General features: G+C 42.8%; 1 protein-coding gene across 1 annotated transcript in view; it reads left to right on the top strand.

The window, feature by feature from the left end:
• RAPGEF3 (Rap guanine nucleotide exchange factor 3) overlaps positions 1–20,217 on the top strand; it is a 977,833-nt gene that overhangs the window by 554,688 nt on the left and 402,928 nt on the right. The window contains exons 14-15 of the mRNA XM_086964721.1: positions 795–877; positions 4,970–5,009. Of these exons, the coding sequence (XP_086820847.1) occupies positions 795–877; positions 4,970–5,009 (123 nt within the window). The remainder of the gene's footprint in view (positions 1–794; positions 878–4,969; positions 5,010–20,217) is intronic.

The following is a 20,217-nucleotide window of genomic DNA, read 5'->3' as shown; positions in this document are numbered from 1 at the left end:
ATACTGTTATTCTATTAATAAAATGCACTACTTTAAGTCCTCTATGATGTCCAAGCAGTTTTAGTTCTTCATAGGTTTTAGAATAGTAGTTCCTCATTGATTGTTTGTTTGATATTTAGCATACATATTTTTTCTATATTTAGCATCTAGATTTATTTTTTGTAATGTAGCACACAATATACATAAAAATGAAATGCAATTCAGTAGAGCACATGAGTACAGATGCTATGTCACAAATAGGCTTAACCCCAGCAGGTTTTTTTGTCAGACGATTGAGGACTTTACTCCTTGTTGGACGCAGGGGGAAGAACAGGTCTGCCGTTGACCAAACTCCACTCCTTCACCCTGCCCATTCCCAAAAATCTAGCATGGGAAGCTTTCCATACAGAAGTCAGAAAATAGGCTGGCCACGTTCGAGCTGGTAGCCTGCCCCCCTCCATAAAAAAGGGATGGAAGTAAGGCATTAAGTTGCAAATATTGGCTTATGATCATTCAGGAATGCCCATTATAGGCAAGTGAGGATTTTATAGCAGCCCCTTTGCTCTGATGCAAAATAACCTCTTTCTGTAAATGGGCCAATAGTGCATCTAGTGCACAAGAGTGTGTTGATCCTCTTTGCATAGGCTGGATAATTCATAATTAATGTATTTTATCACATTATCTTATTCAACACCTCAGTAATTGTGATTAAGGTTTGTCTCACCCTGTTAAAGTATTATTAATATGGTATATTTAGATTGAAAGAGCTGAAGAAGTACAAAAATAATTCCACTATGTGCAATTGATTATTACAGAAACTCTCTGATTTTGTGAGTAAAGATCCTCGCTTGAGTAACATTCTGAAGGAACAGCTGCAAGAGAGAAGAAAGATCCGCACGTGAGTAACTATCTGATGTTTGAATTGCTAAATCTACTTTATGGATACACTAAGTATGCCTAAACACATTCTTACTGTGTTTACTAATTGGAGGGGGTGTCAAAAGTCTCCTTACTTTCCTTTTTTTTATACTATATATAGTGACATAACTCTGATTGATGTTTGACTTGAGTAAGTAAATATCATTTAGGAGTGTCTTCCATACTATTAGTCATTGATGAACCTAGAATGCCAACAATGCACCACTTACAGAGTGTACATGTTCCCCAAATGTTAAGGGGCAAAAATTGGAATCAGAAATTAATCTGGAAAAAATAATCAATAAAATGTTTTATGTCATTTAAAAGGAAAAAACAATTTTTGCTGTCTATTTAGTTTAGGGATTTTCAATTTCATGTTTTATTATTGAGTGGCACTGCTGAACACAAGTGCCGGATCCCACCGCTGCCACCAGTGAAAGAAAATAATTATTAATTGTGGTGGATGTTAGTTCACTACAAGTAATGAAGTCACTAACCTGTTAAATCCAGGCAAAGATTTCAATGAGTTAAACTTGAGCTCAAGCCCTGGTAATATTGCAGAGTGAAGACAGGTTTAAGTTAGTGATAATATGTAAACCATTTAGAAGTGCGATCACAGCTAAAAAATCAAAAAAGACAATACTACAAAAATCCCACTCCCATTTATGAAAGTAGAGGAACATTTAATAAACAACAACAAAAATCCAATAAAGGGAACAAGAGATATGAATGTTTAATGATTTAAGAGAATTTTGTTTTAAAAAAAAGTAAATCAAAAATAGTAAGAAATTGTTAGCAAGCAACCGGCACCTAGGCATGATTTCAGACCAACCATGATGGAGCGCTGCTTGGATTCATCAAGTGGTTTGTCCAGGCCAAAGATTCGACCTTCTTGCTAAATCTCTGAAATTGAAGATGAAATCCTCCAGCTAGGCAAGGTTGTAAATTATATCTGATGAAGTCCCATCAAAGCTAGATAGCCATTGCATGAGGTCCTGCTGAAGCCGTTGGTTTTGGTGGGAAAAGCTCTGAGTGGGAAAAGTTTGAATTTCACTCTCAGAGACATACCTGCGTTTGTGCTGGATGCTTTACTTGCCTTCACCTGGTCAAGACTTCTTCATTCGGATTTAGTCTGTTTTTTGGAGCTCAGACTCGTCCAGCGGGACAAGGCTAAAGACTGTATCCAGGAAGATTGAACTGAAGTATACTGGCCTGCTGCAATAGTCCACTGAGTTGGATATTCAGGCAGCAAAAAACTCAAGACTGGGACACGTTTGATTTTCTTGTCCAGCAAGGTTTTTCCTTTTGTGAATTGATTTGAATGGTTGGTCCTTCTCCAGTGGTCCAGATTGTCGGGGAACCCCATCTGGACACAGTCATGAAACCTTGGAGCTTAGGGACAGTAACGAAGGGCTCACTGCTCACTTCAGCAGAGGCCACCAGCAGGGTCCAGTCCAGTGCTTATTTTGTAAATAAAATAAGTGCCAGGGACCATCTCAGGAAGCCACTACAGCCTGAACCACTCATTGCCCCTGCCAGCACCAGAACCAATGCAAGTAATACCTATTGCACTGCCACAAGTTTGACAATTCTAATTATCCCATCCCACCCAAAACTATAATAATTGTGTTTTTCTGCAGTTTCTGCATACTATCCCGGAAAATTTTAATGCCATCTGCCCTTGGAGTAAGCATGTGTGTCAGTCAGATGTGTACTTTGGGAAATGTGCAGTTCTCTACTCTTGCGCTACACCACATGTGTTCTGGATCCGGCACCCCCTCCCACTGGGCAGGCATCTGACTGGCTACCTTGGATCTAAAGAACAAATACCTCACCCTCTTCAGGTCTTCCCTTACACTAAACTGTGAATGGTCAGGCTTCACCTCTATCCCTTTCAGGTTAATCAATCTGGAGCCTCTCCAGCTGCCCTACCTGAATTGATATGTTTCACACTCTCTACACCCAGCTCATCCTGTAACCAGATCTAAGCCCTTAGCCCTTACCTCCAGCAATGGGGCAGTTTTCATACCTCATTAGGGAAACAATTGGCAGAGCAGCTGCTGTCAGGCTAATTCATATTGGCCTTCAAGAGATTCCATCAGTGAAAAGGTAACTTTCTAAAGGTTACTTTTTTTTAAATATGTTTTTAAAAATCTAACTTTACCTATATATTGGTTTTTATTAAACAAGAAAAACAGTGGTTGAATCTTTTTTCTAGGTTGTCCCAAATCAAGATAGCAGAATTAATATTTTAGTCTGTACTCTGTGTTCCTCACAGGGTAGCCAGAGCCTTCGACAGTGAAAATAGCTTTTGGGGCATGTCACTGTAGGAACATGGCACCATCCAATTTCTACATGTCTCTTTGTGAATTACCATGCACCCTACTTTGTGGGCTCCAAACCCTACATTAGAGTGATTTGTTAGCATTTAAAAGGAAACATTTTTCTCCTGTTAAATTTGTTATTTTGACAGGTCAAGCTGCAGGTTTAAACTGCAGCAGTCCAGATACAAAGGTAGGCCTGAAGCCACGTTTTCCACTGTCAATCTAGTTGATGGCACAATAAGTGTTGCTGTAATCCACTTGTGAAATGTAACTTCCCATCCACAGGTATATTTCTGCACAATACACTAAGGCCTTATAGGAAAGTTAAATATTCCAGATCGGAGTTAGCCATTTTTATCCGATTTTAGGGGTCAGAGAACATGCACAGGGCCTAAATAGCAGTTCTCAGTGCACAGAGTTGAAAAACCAACATCTTAGTCCAAAAACATTCAGGTGAGCATGCCAGATAGCACTTTCTCACTCTTTGCTCTGCAGGCTTGAAACACTATTCTTCAAATAGTCTGGTTCACCTTTTGATGACTTAAAGAGAGAAGCTACCATTTGCCCCAGTATTGGAACTTTTATAGATTCCCATTCTTTTGTATCTTTCCCTGTCGTCGGAATGGGAGTCTTGGTAACAAAAATAACATAGCAGTAGGTATAAAAGAGAAAGAAAAAGGCCTAGGCCTCATTCCCTTTTGTAGCATATCTGCCTCTTTGTGTAAAAGAGACCAAATCAGGCATCATCCAATCAGAAGCGCCTCACCCCATAGAACCCTCCTGAAGGAACCTCAGAGCCTCAGATTTTCTACTGCCCGTTGTGCTTAGGGAGTCCCCTTTAAGCTCTGCCCAATCTCTGTTCTTCAGAAGCTTTTTCTTCAGGTTTCTCTTCAAATTGTTAGCTGTTCCTGCCAGGATGTCTGACAAGGAAAAGAAGAAGGCCCTTTTCAAGCCATGTTCCACCTGTGGCAAGAAAAGGTTATTTGTTGAGGATAAGCATAAAGACTGCATCTACTGCATCTATCCTGATCACAAGGTTGCGGACTGCAAGATCTGCCGCACCTTTTCAACCAAGACCCTCCGGGACCGTGAGGGTAGACTTCTTACATGGCTCCAGAAGTTGAAGTCCAGGAAGGACACTGTCTCCAGTGACAGTGAGGACTCTGCGTCAGCATCATCGACGAGAAGGTCGCAGTCAAGAGGAGTAGAGGTTTCCCTTCTCTTTCTGTGGAGCATCCTTCTAAGGGCTCAAAAAAGACCCCCAGAGAGTCTGAGAGCCAAGGTCCAGGCGAATCTCCTCATCACGGTGAATAGGGGAGTGTGGGACCATCTACGCCTTCTGTCGCTATCCAGCGCCTCTGGCTGTAGTTGTTTGCTATCTATCCCCTCCATGCTTGTTTCAGGGCCCCCAGCTCGCCACTCGGCCATTAGCAGGGACAAGTCGTACCGACCCATGCCCTCTGTTGGGTATTATTAAAATGCATATATTTGTTTGTTGTAAAACCTGCTTCAAAGCACTTCCAGTTCAGAACTGGTAGATATCAGCAGGTAAAATCATCATAACACTACTACGAAGGGTTTCTCAAAGGAAGCTACAATGCCAGTGATTTAATCACAAGACCACCTGCCCCTTTACTTGTATTTATTGTAACTAAATGAAAATGTGTATTTTGCATAAATAAATAAAAAAAGAAAAACACACATTTTCGAGCATCTTTTCAACACGTCTTGTCTTTGTTCTACTCTAGAATGGAGAATGGCAGCGCGAACGTGACTCATCCTGTGAAGGTATGGCTGCGTGACTTTGTATTTTATTATAGTATATCAGATGTAGTGCTTGTAGGAAGCAAGTCTCAGTACTTTGCAACCGAGGTTGTAGTTGCAAACCTTTCACAGGTATGTGGTACTGATTGCCAAAGTGAACGTTGTCAGTGACGGACAGCTTCTACCCTGTGAATTACAGTGTACGGGTGCTCCAGGGGACCACCGCATGCTCTCCCTCAATGCGATTTCTAGCATTATTTGATTCCTTTTTTTATTTATTTTACTCCATCTCTTGTTCCTTTAATGGACAGAGATTAGAGTAATAAAAAAAAGTAGGCATTCTGTAAGTGCCTGGATTTCAGTCTGGTGACAGTAGCAGGCCTCCAACTCTGCATTCATAGGGCCAGATGTATCAATAATTATTTTAGCGATTCTTAAATTGCGAATTTTACCGATTCGCTATTTTACACACGCAAAATGCAATGTATGTAGGATTAGCAATTATTTTTACGAATCCTTAACATTCCCTATTAGCAAATCACAAATTACGATTTGTTATTAGGAAATGTCTTCCTATTCATTCCTATGGGAAGGCCTCTATGCCCATAGGAATGAATGGGAAGGCATTCGCTATTTGCAAGTACCAAATAGGTCATCGCAAATTGCGAATACAATTGCTAGGGTGCCAGGGGGACATAAGGCCCCCCCGGATGCACCCCCAAAAAAGGTAAGTATGCACATGTGGCGCACACACAGGGCATGTGTATGCACCACATTACACTTAGAAAAATGCACTTGAAATTGGTGGTCATTTGCGATTCCTTAATGCAAAGTCACATTTTGTGAATGCTTCTTGCATTGCATTTAGGGAATTGCAAATTGCTATTCCCTAGCTGCATTTGCAAAATAGGTAATTGCAAAAATTGTGATTACCTATTTTGCGAATGCCTTTTGGGTTGATACATCCCAAAAGGCTTTTTACCATTCGCAAACGGGCCAATTCTGCGAACCTTGATACCAGCGACGGCTCGTGGAGGGAGTTACGGTGGGGCAGGAGGAGGGGGAGGGGCAGGGTGGAGGTTGCTAAAAACCGGCATATGGATAATTGCAGGTAAGTAAACAATGTAATTAATAAAACGAATTTCGTAGCTCGCACTGCATTGCATTTTGCGATGCAAGGCGCATAGTGGTAGGCACTTTTTAAGAGTGCTTGGTCTGGAAAGGCACATACTCTCTAGCCACGATTCACGAAGGCCTCTGCACTCATGGTAGAGGCCCACAGTCATGTGGGAGTCTCCAAACATGGGGTGGAATTTCCACAATCATTGCAGAGATTCCGCCATGAGTGCGGAGACTCCCCCATTACTGCCAGCCTCCACCACGAGTGAAGAGGCCCTTTGTGCATCAGATCCAGAGCGTAACACAATGGTTCGGGTTAGCATTACTAATAAAATAATGAAAGACTGGGAAAAAACATAACTTTCTAACCTGTACCATACAGTCTGCATGCAGCTGTTTAATGGCAAGTTATAGCTCACTGTACTAGATTATGATTGTATTTATGAACTATGCAGTAACAAAATGAGCTCTGTGAAAAAAGCAGTAATCCACTGAGCTATGCACATAAATACTGTTCTGTGATCTTGATAGTAAATGTCCTTTACAGCAGGCATATTAACCCTCTGCGCTTCCTTAGATAAATCAAAACTGCCATCTCTCTCCAGCAGATACATTAATCACCAGAGATACCTTGACACTTTTAATGTTGCCTGAAAACTACAGGATATGCAAAGAACTTTGCAGCTGGCGCATTTGAAAATGGACCTGCCAGCCTCCCGATGAAACGTCTTATGCCCAGTCCAGCCAGTCCAGCCTTGCTTGCAATGTAAACAAGCATTGGCCAATGCGGGATCTATTGGCTTTGTCAATGATTTTTAGACATGTTGCACAGCAGCCCTATACAGGCGAAACCTTAACAGGGCAATGGACAAATTGCGTAGTCGAGAGATGGGGGTTGACAAACACAATGTGGGACGAGGGACCCTGAAGGTGTGGTAGATCCAGGCTATAATAATAATAATAATACAGAATTTTGTATAGCGCGAACAGCTACCTCACGAGGAGGTGTCCCGGCGCTGAGAGAACAAGTGTATCAGACCATGGAGGCTGGAGAGGGTAGCATTTAGCGAGACTGGGTAAACAGCCAGGTTTTTTTCAGGTGTTTAAAACAGGCTTCAGATGGGGCCTGTTGGAGGGTGATGGGTAGTGAGTTCCATAGATTGGCCACATTGGCCGAGAAGGTTCGTCCGCCCAGCCGGGCTCTTTTTACTCTAGGGGCTGTCAGACGCACATGGTTGTTGGATCTGAGCGAACGAGATTGGGAATACCTTGGAAGTCGAACTTTCAGGTAATTTGGGCAGTTTCCATATAAGGATCTGAAGGCCAGAGTAAGTGCTTTGAATTTTATTCTACTAGCAACTGGTAACCAGTGAAGGGAGAGGAGGTACGGAGAGACTGAGTGCTTGAACGGAATCCTCATTAAAAGTCTCGCAGCCGCATTTTGAACCAGTTGTAGTTGCTGTATAAGGTACCTTGGTAGGCCCAAATACAGACAGTTGGCGTAATTTTTACAGATATAGTGGAAGTAAGAGAAAGTGTGGGTGAACCACTGTGGTTATAGTATTATTAAGTGGTGGGCACGTAATGTCGAAGTGAAAGAGGAGTAAATGACAGATAGAGACAGCTGGGCTTGATAGATATGGTAAATAAATGACAGAATGGCGGTGGCCGGTATGGTGATGGAGAGAAATAAAGTGCATCGGAGAAGCAGATATAAAGGGGTGAAAGATGCAGTAAGAGTGTGTCAGACTGGTTGGTTACAGATACAGTGGTATTGAAAAAAACAATGGAGAAAATAAAGTGGTGTAACAGACGGTAAATACTGTTGCTATAATGTGGAAGCAGTTAAAATGAATGTGAAAACTATGGTGGATGACATATACAATGGAGTTGCTGACAGGTACGATTGCTGTGACAGATAGAGAAAGTGAAAGGTTAAAGGGGTTCCTGGTACAGAAGTAGGGTGTGAAAAAGTGGCGTTTGGCGGAGACAAATTGGAGTGGATACAAAGAATGTAGGAGTGGCAGATGCTGTAAGAGGTTGTATAGACAGCAAGATTGCAAATACAGTGAGGGTGGCTGATAGCAGATTGTGGTGATTTTCAGTGGTGAGACAACAAAGTGTGATTAGAATTTCAGTGGATGCGGGCAGACATAATGAGGAGACTGGTGCAAAAGGAGTTGCAGTTTCAAAAGGGGGAGTTTGGTGCTAGGCAAAAAAAGTGGGTATTAAGCAAGGCGTGAAATGAAACGGCAGGCACAGAGAGGGTTAAGTTGACACAGGTGTTTTATGTGTGAGTTGTGTTGGCTGAGCAGAAAATCACATACATTTGCGAAGATGAAAATTGGGTGCCACTGTGGACTACACATAAGTGGTTATGCAGACAGTGCAGTATGTGGTTAGGGGGAAGGAGGGTTTTGGGCTGCTGACATAGTGTGGAAGAATAGGGTCTCTTATCGAAGGTGTGCTTCTATTAGAAGGACCAATCGTACGGCATGGATGCGGTTCCGAGCTCTCAGGTTAGGCTCAATGTTCTCGATTAAAAAAGTTTGGATAGCACTGATCTAAGGTAATTCATGCAGGATGCAAAGAACGTGGTGTGAAGTAAGCTCGCTGAACTAAACACAATTTTGGCCCGATACCTACAATATTGTATTTTAGCTAGGGCAGTAAAAATCCTTAAACCTGTCCAAACTGGGAAAGGCCCCATCCTAGACACGTAATGTTTGTACCGAGCAGTCCTATGTTGGTATCTGTATCGTCTGCACGGTGGGTCTCAGAAAACCCAAAACAAAATCTTTTAACCTGAATGGGCACTTATTGGCAAAGGTGGAGAGTTACCCCTATTTGGGTGTGCTGTTTGACTCCAATCTGAGCTGGAAGCGCCTGATTGGGTTCAAAGGTCAGGAGCTCAGCAAGACCACAGGAGCAGCCTTTAGCTTTGCTGCTAGGCTGGGAAGTAGATCCCTCCAAGCACTTGTCAAGATTTATCAGGCCAAGTGTGTGTCCAAAGCTCTGTTTACCCTTTAGACCTCCTCAACAATATAAGAAACTGACCCAGAGAAGACCAATAGAAATTAGGCAAAAGTAAAGATGTCTGTGAGGAAAAAGAAAAAAGCAAATTGCAGAACTAGTAAGAGGAACTCATGTAGAATAAAGTTTGTTACACAGACTACCCACACAAGTTTCAAGTTTATTTATTATGATAAGGAACTCTTTATGAGGTCCACATAAAACAGCATATACATACAAAGCACAAATACTTAAAAAAAGAAAAGAAGATATTTTCATCACAATCACATGAGATATCTTAATACAGGTCCAAAAAACATTTAAAAAAGTTGTACAGTTTAAAAACAAACATTTCATTAGGAGGGTTAATCAAGGCTGCCTTAAACGAAGACGCTGATAATATGTTAAGTTGTAGGCAGATTGATCTTAACCATCTACGCCTGCAAGGCATCAGTGTAGGGCAAACGAACATCACGTGATCTAGATCCTGATCATGTAATTGGCAAAGATCACAGCGTGCCGAACAACCAAACCAGCTGGCTTGTAAAACTTTTAGCGGAAGCAAATTATGTCTTAATAAGTACACCAGGCGTCTCACGCCATGGGAGATGTTCCAGTACATATATGGTTGTGCTTTCCGCAGGGTATAAGATTCAGTAACAGGCGTACAACCTTTTTTCGCTAGACAGAAGTCTCTATCAAGGCAAAACCCCAATTCCCAAGAGGCTGACTTCAAAACTGTTTTTAATTGATGAGAGGACAGTAAAAATAAAGTCTCCTCATCTAATTTCAATTGTAACACAGCAAGTCTAAAGTTTTTTACAATTGATGAGAAGTCATTAAAAGATCCTAATAATTCATTTTTTATAAGGTCTCTTAAGGTATTGGGTTCACCTTTAGATAAAGCTACTACCCAGCGTATGATACTAGCAAGACCTTGAACCCTGCTGCTACGTAAACCCAATTCCTGTCGCAAGGAAGCAGTCGAGTTTGCGGTGCCTACAGACATTAAACTCCGAAGAATTTTTCCTTCCGCAGAGTTTAGAAAACTCCATTTTTTTAGATCAACTAATTCAATTCCATATAACAGGGAGGCTGGAACTTTCGCTCTAAAAACATCTAAGAGAATAGAAAAATGCCTTCTACCTGTGGCTTTATATAGGGAAACTAAGCTCTTTCCCTGAGAAATAGCCTTCCGGGAATTATTGTCTATGTGTGATTTGTCACTTAGATTGTGAGTGACAATTTTACCTAAAAAGGTATAAGATTTCACACAGACTACCCACACTAGCACTGAGGTTAAAGGAGCAAGCTGTTTCACAATACAAAAGGCAAATTCACGGGTGCTTTTTGGGTCTCGCCTACACAGCGCGCATGCGCTGCATAGGGAAAAGACCTTTAGCCATCGATTCAGTTTGGCTGCCAAAAACGTGCACGCATTGCATTGCCTTCAATGGCAACGTGTGCACGTTTGGGATTTCCTTGCGGGAGCGAGCTTTGACACATGGTTCCTGCTCGCTCCCGCAAGGGAATCCAGCGCAGGCCCCCTCCTCTTTTTCCCTCCCCCTGCTGCCTCCTCCTCTCTTCGTCAGCACGAGGCACCACTTGTCTTTTTTGGATCTATTTCACAGGGAAGCAACTAAATGAAAGAAGGCAAGAGAGGTTGTGAACCGTTTTTTCAAGTCATAGTTTTCAGTAAGTGAGGAGCAAGACAGCAAGAGAGGGAATGATAGGAGATAGGGGAGGGGCAGCTGCCAGACATTGTCCGTGTCTTCTCTGGGTCCATACTCACAATTGTTTTCCTAAAAATTGGCCGGTCAGGTGCTGGTATACGCATGCGATACCTGTGTTAAACTTAAAGGGGGGACTTGTTCATCATTGGAAACGATTAACTGAGGGCCATCTGTATACTGTGCAATATCAAAGCCTCATGCTCTAACCAGTACCAGGCAGAGGAGTCATAGGGACATTGAAGAGCTCAAGGACAGTCCTTCGGGAACTCCTCAGTTGCCACCACAGGCTCAGACTTGAAAAGAGGCAGTAGAACAGACCTGGAACCATTGCTTAAGAAAGAGCAAAACCACTTGGGAGTAGTAGAAAGCAAGTGAATCTCATGGAGTCTTTGCTGTAGCAAATAATGATTAGTTATAGTTAGCTGCAGGACTGTGCGTGTTTAACAGAAGTACGTCTCTGCATGGCTTTAAGTGGGATGAGAAAACTGTGGGGTCTCTCAAAAGGGCCTGGCCGATGTAATTGGGGCCTGGCATAAAAATACCCTATCTTAAAATCTGTACATAGTATAATGTGCTGCCGGACTGGTAATTTTCTGCCTCTGTCATTGCATCCAGATATATAATACAACAAGTAACATTACACCTACAACAAGGCAGGACTATTGGCTTTGTTGTTAGATGCATAAGATAAATAAGCAACAACTATGACTTTGTTGTATTTAACATTGAAAATGCTCCAATTCTGAAATGATGAGACTTTGGAAGAACTATATCGAGTCTCTTTGAAGTTATTTCAAGGCAGTGAAGAATGCTACTGCTGCAGAGTTAAGACTTATTCTTTCATCCTGAGGGTGATGCAAAATTGGAGAGGCTGATAGGGGCCCGTCACAGCACCTGCTTTTTAGCACTGTTGCTGCATGTCCTTCTCTCGCTTTGCCAAACTCTTTCACTCTGTGTCCTTTCTTCCTCGTCATCTGTCTCTTTGTTCTCGTCCTCTCTCTCTCCTTTATTGCCCTCACCACCCTGGATCCATCCACCTCTCCTTCCTCCCCCGCTCTTCTCCTCATACTCTTGACCTCTTTTACCCCACTGGGCTTCTACCTCCCTATCATCTCTCTACTTTTCCTTTCTATCTCTTTCTCTTTCCTAATATCCTGCTCCTTCCCTTCTTTTCTTCATTGCTCTCACCCCTCCTTCCTTCTTCTAGTATGTCTGCCCCCAGGACTTTTCTCTCTGTCCTGATGCCAACCCAGGTTCTTCCTCTCATCTCTCCCTTAGCCGCCACAGACACTATCGGGCCGGTGGGGAGGGGCGGGGGGGGGGGGGGTGCAGGCAGAGGAGACTGGAGTGGTGGGGGCCGTGTGGACACCTTGGAAGAGTCGGACCAAACTTGATCTCTGGGCGCGACTGCAGGATAGACCCCAGCTCAGACCACTGCAGAGCTGAATGAGCCTGTCCTACCCAGTACACTCTCTGTCTGCCCCGTCCTGCACTCTACACCCCATCTTCCCCCACCCCATGAGTTACTAGAGTTGCCCCACGCCAGCTGTAACATGTACACCCTGCCATTCTCACTTATACTACTTTCAATTCTGGTGCTTGGTTCCATTATAAACGCAGACTACAAGCCCTATAATGCAAGGCGATGAGACACTCAAACACGACTGGAGCACTAGAGCTGCTCACAGTTGATAAACTGGATAATCTGCACCCTCGGTTTCCCCTATAAGATTCAGAGCCTCAAATGAAAGCCTCACTGTGCACCTCCCCGCACTCAGCCCACTCCATACCTTTCCTCCCTCCTGCCCGATGCTCCTGCTGTTAGTAAGGAGCAGACGCGGTTTCTTCCTCACCTCTCGGGGTAGGAGGCTCCTACCTTTCCAGCCAGCTCGACGGCCTTCTCTGGACGGCCCTTGGCTGTCTGCACTCTCGGCACAGGACAGGGCAGGAGAGGAGTACAAACCCCGCCCGCCCCTCTCCTGGCTCCTGTCTCACAACGTGAGATCCAGTGACATGCAGAGAATGTGCGAATACCCTTCTTCATGTCGACCACCCCCGCATAGCATTGCAACTAAATGATTCTACACTCCTGCATGTCTGTATTCTCTCTCTAGCTAAACTTGTAGCCCTCCCCTCCTCCCCAGGTCCCTTTAGCTGTCAGTAACTGCTGCTGTCTTTTAACACCATCCGGCAGGAAACTTTCAGTAATGGGACATATTCCTGTCCACTGGCAGACTTCTCTCTGAAAAGAAGCTGAGGGCAATATGCTAAGCGGAGCGGGGATGGTTAATGAGCGTGGTGCCCCCTCAGTCCACTAGAATACCTTGAAGAAAAGTGGGTTTTTGTTGCAATAATCCCCCCACTTTTTGCCAGATTTCTGATGCACTTTGACTGAATGTTCATTGGGTTCCTGCTAACTTTGGAAAAAGTGTGGGGCTCCTGAAAGAAGGATAAACGCCCTATCAGGGAAAAACAACTTTTTTGTAAAGTGGACATGCACCAGGCTCAGTGCTACTTCTAAATAGGATAGTGCACAACATTTAGATGTGTTTGATACATAACCAACATTATAAAAATCAATTTAGAAAAATATTTTTATTTTCATTATTTTAGTTTTATGTTTTGTTCATATAAAAATACATATAAAAGCAATGTATACCCCATTTACTTTAATATATGAATGGTTGCTTATTGTACCTTGTATTTCATTGATAGTTGATAGATAACTATTAGACTTCACAGTAAATTACACTGTATTCATCACATTTGATATAATTCTAACACAATATGCAGCAACAATTTATCAACAAATTGTACAAAAGAAACCACTGGTAGTGATTTGCAGAATACCACCAAAGCATTTCGACTAATGCCTTCTTTTTCTTTTACCAGTGAATACTGTATTTTTCTTTAGGAAGGTTTTTTCCAAACTTGCCCTTCCTCAATATAGCCAGAGTGTATTATGACTAATCCATCTCGATTATGATATGCTTATAGTTCCCTTGCCCCGTTCCTGGATATGTATTGCCACTTTTTTTTGATGTACCAAGATTTGACACGGATAATCTATTGTAGATAGAAGCTCTTCAGCAGTGCATGATTCATAGTGTTATAAGCCAAGGATAAGTAAAAACATAATATAGGGTGCAGACGTCCTAATACTGAAACAGTATTTATGTTTCTATTTTCTGCAAATAATGCTTCTCAGGGTCAAGTTTGTGATTCTTTTTAGGGTCCCTTCATTTTTCTGTCTTTATGGATGCCGATTTCGATATTCTGGCGTGTGGGCTCCTATCTCGGACCTGCTGCTCCTAATGCGAGAGCTAACCAGGTTCCCAGTGGCCGTGTTCTTTCCCAAAACTGTACCTTTGTTTCCATGAATGGCACACCATTCGCCCACATATAAGTCCCTTGTAAAATGTGCAAGTGGTACCAAGGGCCTTGTGACCAGAGAGAGTCTCTAAGACAGGGCTTTACGTGGGATTAAAAAAAAACTGTGTGGGGGGGGGGTCTCTCAAAGGGGCGTGGCCAATGCAATTAAGGGTGTGGCCTAAAAACATATAAGCAAAAAATCTGTGCTTAGAATAGTGTGCCACCGACTTGTTTTTTGCTGTTTCTGTCATTGCATCCAGATATAAGATACAAGTAACATCATGCCTACAACAAGCCAGGACTATTGGCTTTGTCAATGGTTGTTAGTTGCATAAGATTAATACGCAGCAACTATGGCTTGTATATGATATTGAAAATGCTTCCTCTTAAAGCCCTGGTGACACCACGGCAATGTTGCTGCTCCTGAGTTTCAAAAAGAGAAGGGAAATCCAGAGTGAAAATGAGTCTCTTTAAAGGATGTCTCTTCCCCTACAACTCTCACTTGGCATGATGTCAGGCATAACTTCTCCACTAGTGAGAAGTGAGCAATGTGAATACGCACACTTTCTGTCATGAAAAAGCACGTGCCGCCTGTGCCAGGGCACAAAACAGTGTGTGAGTGAGAACAAAAGGGGTTAGGTCCGTGAACGCGCATTGAGCGTTAGACCTTATTTTTAATCGAAAAAACACACAGTGCCCACACCACGTTTACTCAATCAATGCTTTAAAAGGGTAAGAAACAAATTTATTGTAACCTCCCTTAGACAACATTATTTTGTGTCCATTAATTTATACTTTTTGTATTTTTCCAAAAATCGTAACAGAACAAAGGACAATAAATTCAAATATTTACAAGACTAAATACACTTTGTACATACTTCAAAGACAAACATTATTTACACAATCGAAAACATTATTGCATCAGACATTAATTCACAGACAACAGATATTACATTCAAAACATGAGAAAAACAAATATTGAGGGGGAATATAAACAACTTAATGACTTATAAACATTTGAATACTGGACCAGCCGGTCCTAGTGTGTTTAAAGATGGCAATTTATTCCACCCAAACAAAACTGCCGACGCGTTTCAATACCAGGCGTAGCGTCACTGGTCTTTCATCAGGGCTGTGGATTCTTAGTCTCTGAAAGATGCGAAAACAATGTTTTGCTTTACCGGGCATATTTGTAATGGGTTCCTTTTTCGTTCGTTGGCTAAAGGAAGAATTGAGCTACATACCAATTTTGTTTAGAGGAGGTCGAGGCCATAACTCTTCTAATGGTCCAACTCGCTTATTATTGTGGTGGCCAGACAGGGATGTCTAAAAGGATTAGAAAATGTATATAAATTTGACCCGCTCGGGTCTTAAATTAACATGCTTGAATACCAAACTTAAGAGAAATAGGTGCGTACCTTGATATCACCATCAAGATGTAATTCTAAAACAATAAGGCAAGTTTTTTAACTCGCGGGGCAGTTGCAAAACAATCTGTGCGGGTGGATGCGATCTACTAAGTAAGGGAGTTAGCCTACCTTACTGGGGTATCGTAGTCTTAAAGGTGTGGAGTGGAGGGCCAAAATCACCGTCCTGTAATAAAACAAAACGTCGTCCTTAAGGCTATTTTCCACGAATGTATGGGTGCAAGTTAGAAGGCAGTAAAACGGTGTTTCTAAATACCTGCTCTTCTGCCACTGCACGCCGCTACTGGGGTCTGCTTTCTCTCAATAAAGATGGCCGCCGCACTTTTGTGTTTGTTTTATGCTCAAACTTGCATAAGTGCATTCTGGGACTTGTAGTCGAGAAACCGGCAAAGCGCTTAGTGTAAGCGCCTTGAGGGCACAACCTGATTGTTTCTATCTTGTTGTGTTGCTGCGCTCAAATATATGTGGTAACTTAATGATTTGTTGGATGTGCGCGCTAATCAATTGAAAAGCGCGTAGGTACTGCACCCCATGTTAATTTAAAATAATGTTGATAAGGACATATTGTTACTCGGACAGCATGTAATAAATTTATCATTCTGAAGACATCCCAAAGCTGTGGACCGCACTAATGTTTAAATACTGAAATAGATCAACGATGCCATAGTGAAGTAGTGTGGCTCACTGGTTAGAGGCGGCAGACCCGAGAGCAGAGGACGGCCCGGGACCAGGGTTCGATTCCCGGCGCGGCAGGTTTCTGGACCAGGGTCAGCGGACTCGATAATTCTCTTGCCTCGGTGCCCACTCTGATCAGTGATCACACTCGGCAACTCTGGGCATTAGCTTGCCTCATCTTCACTAACGGCCCCACCAGACCGCCGGGGATGCCTGGTCTCACCCTGGAGATACCCATTAAGGGACCATCTCTCAGGGAAGCCAGGAAGGGTTTCGCAGCGGTTGAAGCGCCTTGGGACCCTCCGGGTAAGTAGTGCGCTATATAAATGCCTATACATTTACATAGTACCAACCAGGGATGTCAAACCAATGCAAGTTAGCGCAATCTCGGTACCTCCCGGGATGGTTATATATGCGCTATCTCAGACAGGCTATTAAGGCCGGTCTGTGCGCTCTTAAACGTTAGAATAAGGTAAGCCTCTTTCTGTAACAGAGTACGCTCGACGTCATGGCATTTAGACTTAGAATTCAAGGTGTACAATACAGACCATTTGAATTCTTGTTCGTTGTGGCCTTTTTCGCAAAAATGTTCTACCATCGTTGCGGACATAACCTGCCTCCTAATGCAAGATCGGTGCTGGCTGATTCTTTGGTTTACTTGTTGACTAGTTTTTCCTACATAAATTAGCTGGCACGGACATAGTACCATGTAGACAACATTTTTAGTTCTACAATTAGAGAAATCTTAATGTCTTCACTTTGTACCGAGGTGAACAAACTCGTCACCTTCAATTGTACTGGAACAGGTGACGCAATTACCGCACTTGTGGTGGCCTTCAATCGGCTTGAGGTTCCATTGCGCCAGTAGATCACTTTTGGGCTTTGGAATGACAATGTCAGCTCGAATGAGTTCATCACCTGTAGAAAGGAAAAAACACCTGTTACCTGTCTTAAGGGAAGCTGGTTTCCTACAGGTGAGACCAGCCATGCTTTATTTAAAATCCCTGGGAAACATACGCATTACATTTGCCGTGGCAAATTTCCTAGTGGCAGCGTCCAGAACAAGAAAATGTATGAACTTGTCAAACCAGCATGCATAACCTTTTTAATTCTTTTTATAACTATCATGTCAAATTAATTCGATTGCAAAGAAATTGTTTAATAGTTTTTAATTGTAAATAACTTTGTTTTTATGTTCTTTGTATGATTTTAACTGAATCGAATAAAGTTAATTTGACTTGACTTGACTTGAGTTCATCACCAATACTGCAATTTTTTCTGTAGGCAAAGATAGGTTTGGGGAACGGACAGTTCAACCCCTCCAATAAATCCCAGTTCTTTAGCACAGCTTGTCGTAGCTTGTGTGTGTTGGGACAGAAGGTTGTGACGCACACAAGTTTATTCAAAGGTGTGCGTTGTTTGATTTGCAAAAGGCATTGCCTAAGTGTCTACTTAGCACGCTTAAGTGAATGCTTGAGGAGCTTCCTAGGGTAGCCCCTTTCTTGCATATCAGAACAGAACGCTCGTGCATGTCGCTCATACTCTTGTACCTCTGAACAATTGCGCCTAATTCTGAGTAGCTGTCCATAAGGCTGATTAGCTTTTAAATTGCGTGGATATGAGCTCTTGTGGTGCAAGATAGTGTTCCTGTCGGTGTCTTTCCTATACAGCGATGTTGCCAACCGTCCGTCCTCACATCTTAACTCAATGTCCAGAAATGTCATGCGGGTGGAGCTATTCTCTATTGAAAATGTAATGTCTCTGTGCCTTGTATTGAGCCATCCGTGGAAGGCCATTAGATCGGTCTGGCTCCCCTGCCACAGGAGCCAGACGTCATCGATGTACCGATACCACTGTATGATTTGTTGCTTGAAATGGTTATTAGTATCAATGAACTTTTCCTCATACTGTACCATGAAGAGCACTGCCATTTCTGGGGCGTAAGGACACCCCATGGCAGTGCCCTTCACTTGCATGTAATACTGGCCGTTAAAGGTAAAGTAATTCTTCTTCAAAGCTATTGCTGTCAGTTCTAAAATGAAGCTAGTAGGCACCCGATGTGGTCTTTCTCTTAGATCCAGGTATAGCTGCATAACTTCTAAGGCTTCCTCTTGGGGGATCTGGGTGTATAGGGACGTAACGTCCATTGTCACCATAATTTGTGTCTGGGGGTCGAAGCTGGTACCTTCCACTTTAAGCAAGAAGTCGGTCGTGTCACGCAGATATGATTTTACCTGACACAGAAATGGTTTCAGGAAGAAATCTACATATTGCGCTATCGGCTCTAAACAAGAATCACACCCGGAAACTATAGGGCGTCCGGGGGGCTCTTGTAGGCTCTTATGGATCTTCGGGAGAAGATAGAGGACAGGGGTCCTAGGGCATTTCTTAAAAAGGTAATCGTATTCCTTGTTGCCCAAGAAACCACTCTCTTTGCCAAAGTCCAAAATTTGCGAATTTGGCCCTGAATGTCCTTGGTGGGGTCCTCCGTTAATGCCCGATACCAGATGGTGTTTTTCACTTGCTTCTCGCCCTCTGCCAAGTACATAGGGCGGGGCCAGATGACTGTCGCCCCGCCCTTATCCGCTTGCTTAATAACAATGGAAGGGTCATTCTTGAGGGCACAAAACAGAGCCTGACAGAGACCCGTTTCGAGGCCCCCTTTAAACAAGCATTGGCATAGCCAATAGGTCTCACCTTTGGGACCTTATAAGTGTTTAGTTATCCAGCACAATATCCTTGGTGCAACAAAATCAACTGTTGCATGGCTAAACACTTATAAGGTCCCAAAGACGAGACCTATTGGCTATGCCAATGCTTGTTTATTTTCCCCCACAGACTTCTTTACTTTTGCCTTATTTCTATTAGTCTTCTCTGGGTCTGTTTCTTATTGTTTAAGAGGTAAAAGAGGCTATTTTCGAGAAACCTGCTACATCAGTAATTAAATATCAGGTAACAGGGAGGAGCATCTGTCTCGGTACTTGCCTCCAGATCAAGTGGTGATTTTGCAAATAAGAGAGTAAGCTGTTGCTTTCCCATTCCCATTTTCCCTTTTTGTTTTTTTGTAGCGTGTTTGAGTTGCAATGGACGTTTTGTGAATATTCCATGTGGATCGTTTTTTTTTGGGCTGTCAACGACCTCATTTTTTTGGCCTTCCACTCCAATATCTGCCCTTCCGGCAGTGGACAGACCATTTTGATTAATTAGAGATTGTAATATTGCTTTTCGGATTTCTAGTGTGTGTTTAGAATTGGGTGTTGCCTTTTCCCTTAGTACTGATTAAAGAAACTCGGAGATGATTACATGCTACTTTGCGGGTGAAACAAATGTTAAAGATGAAAGCACGGAGAGCAGGATAGATTCCCTTCAATCTCTGTTACATTTTCTGTGTATTATTAAATAGTTCTAAGGGGTCTCTCATCAGTTTGCTCCAAGCTTTTTAAGGGAGCTGACTCAATTCTATGTCAGGTAGTGTACAATCCAATGACAAGGTATGTATACAGGTGACTTCTGGAATCATCTACTGATTACTTGGTTCAGTGGAAAGAGCAGTGCTGCTTGTTTCTGCGTTCACTTCGGCTTTTGGCACTTGTTCTAAGGCTTGCTGAAAAAAACTACAAATTCTACAAAATTCAGCAGCTAGACTGCTGATGAAAATTTCAAGATTTCTGTCGGCCTCACATGCTCTGGTTTGACTGCATTGGTTGCCTGTTTGGCAAAGAATTCTGTTTAAAGCGCTTTGTGTAACCTTTAAAGCACTTCTGTGTCACGGGAAAGCCTTCCTGAGGGAAAATCAGCAGGTACTTGCCCAACAGGACCCTTAGATCTAGTTCAGTAATACATTTGGTGGTGGCTCCCTACAGGCTCTCCTCCTTGGGTGGCTGGAGTTTTCTG

This window comes from Lissotriton vulgaris, chromosome 1_1 (genome assembly GCF_964263255.1).
Source record: "Lissotriton vulgaris chromosome 1_1, aLisVul1.2, whole genome shotgun sequence".
Lineage (NCBI taxonomy): Eukaryota > Metazoa > Chordata > Amphibia > Caudata > Salamandridae > Lissotriton > Lissotriton vulgaris.
The sequence above is the reverse complement of the archived record's forward strand: the minus strand, read 5'-3'. Positions and strand labels throughout refer to the sequence as shown.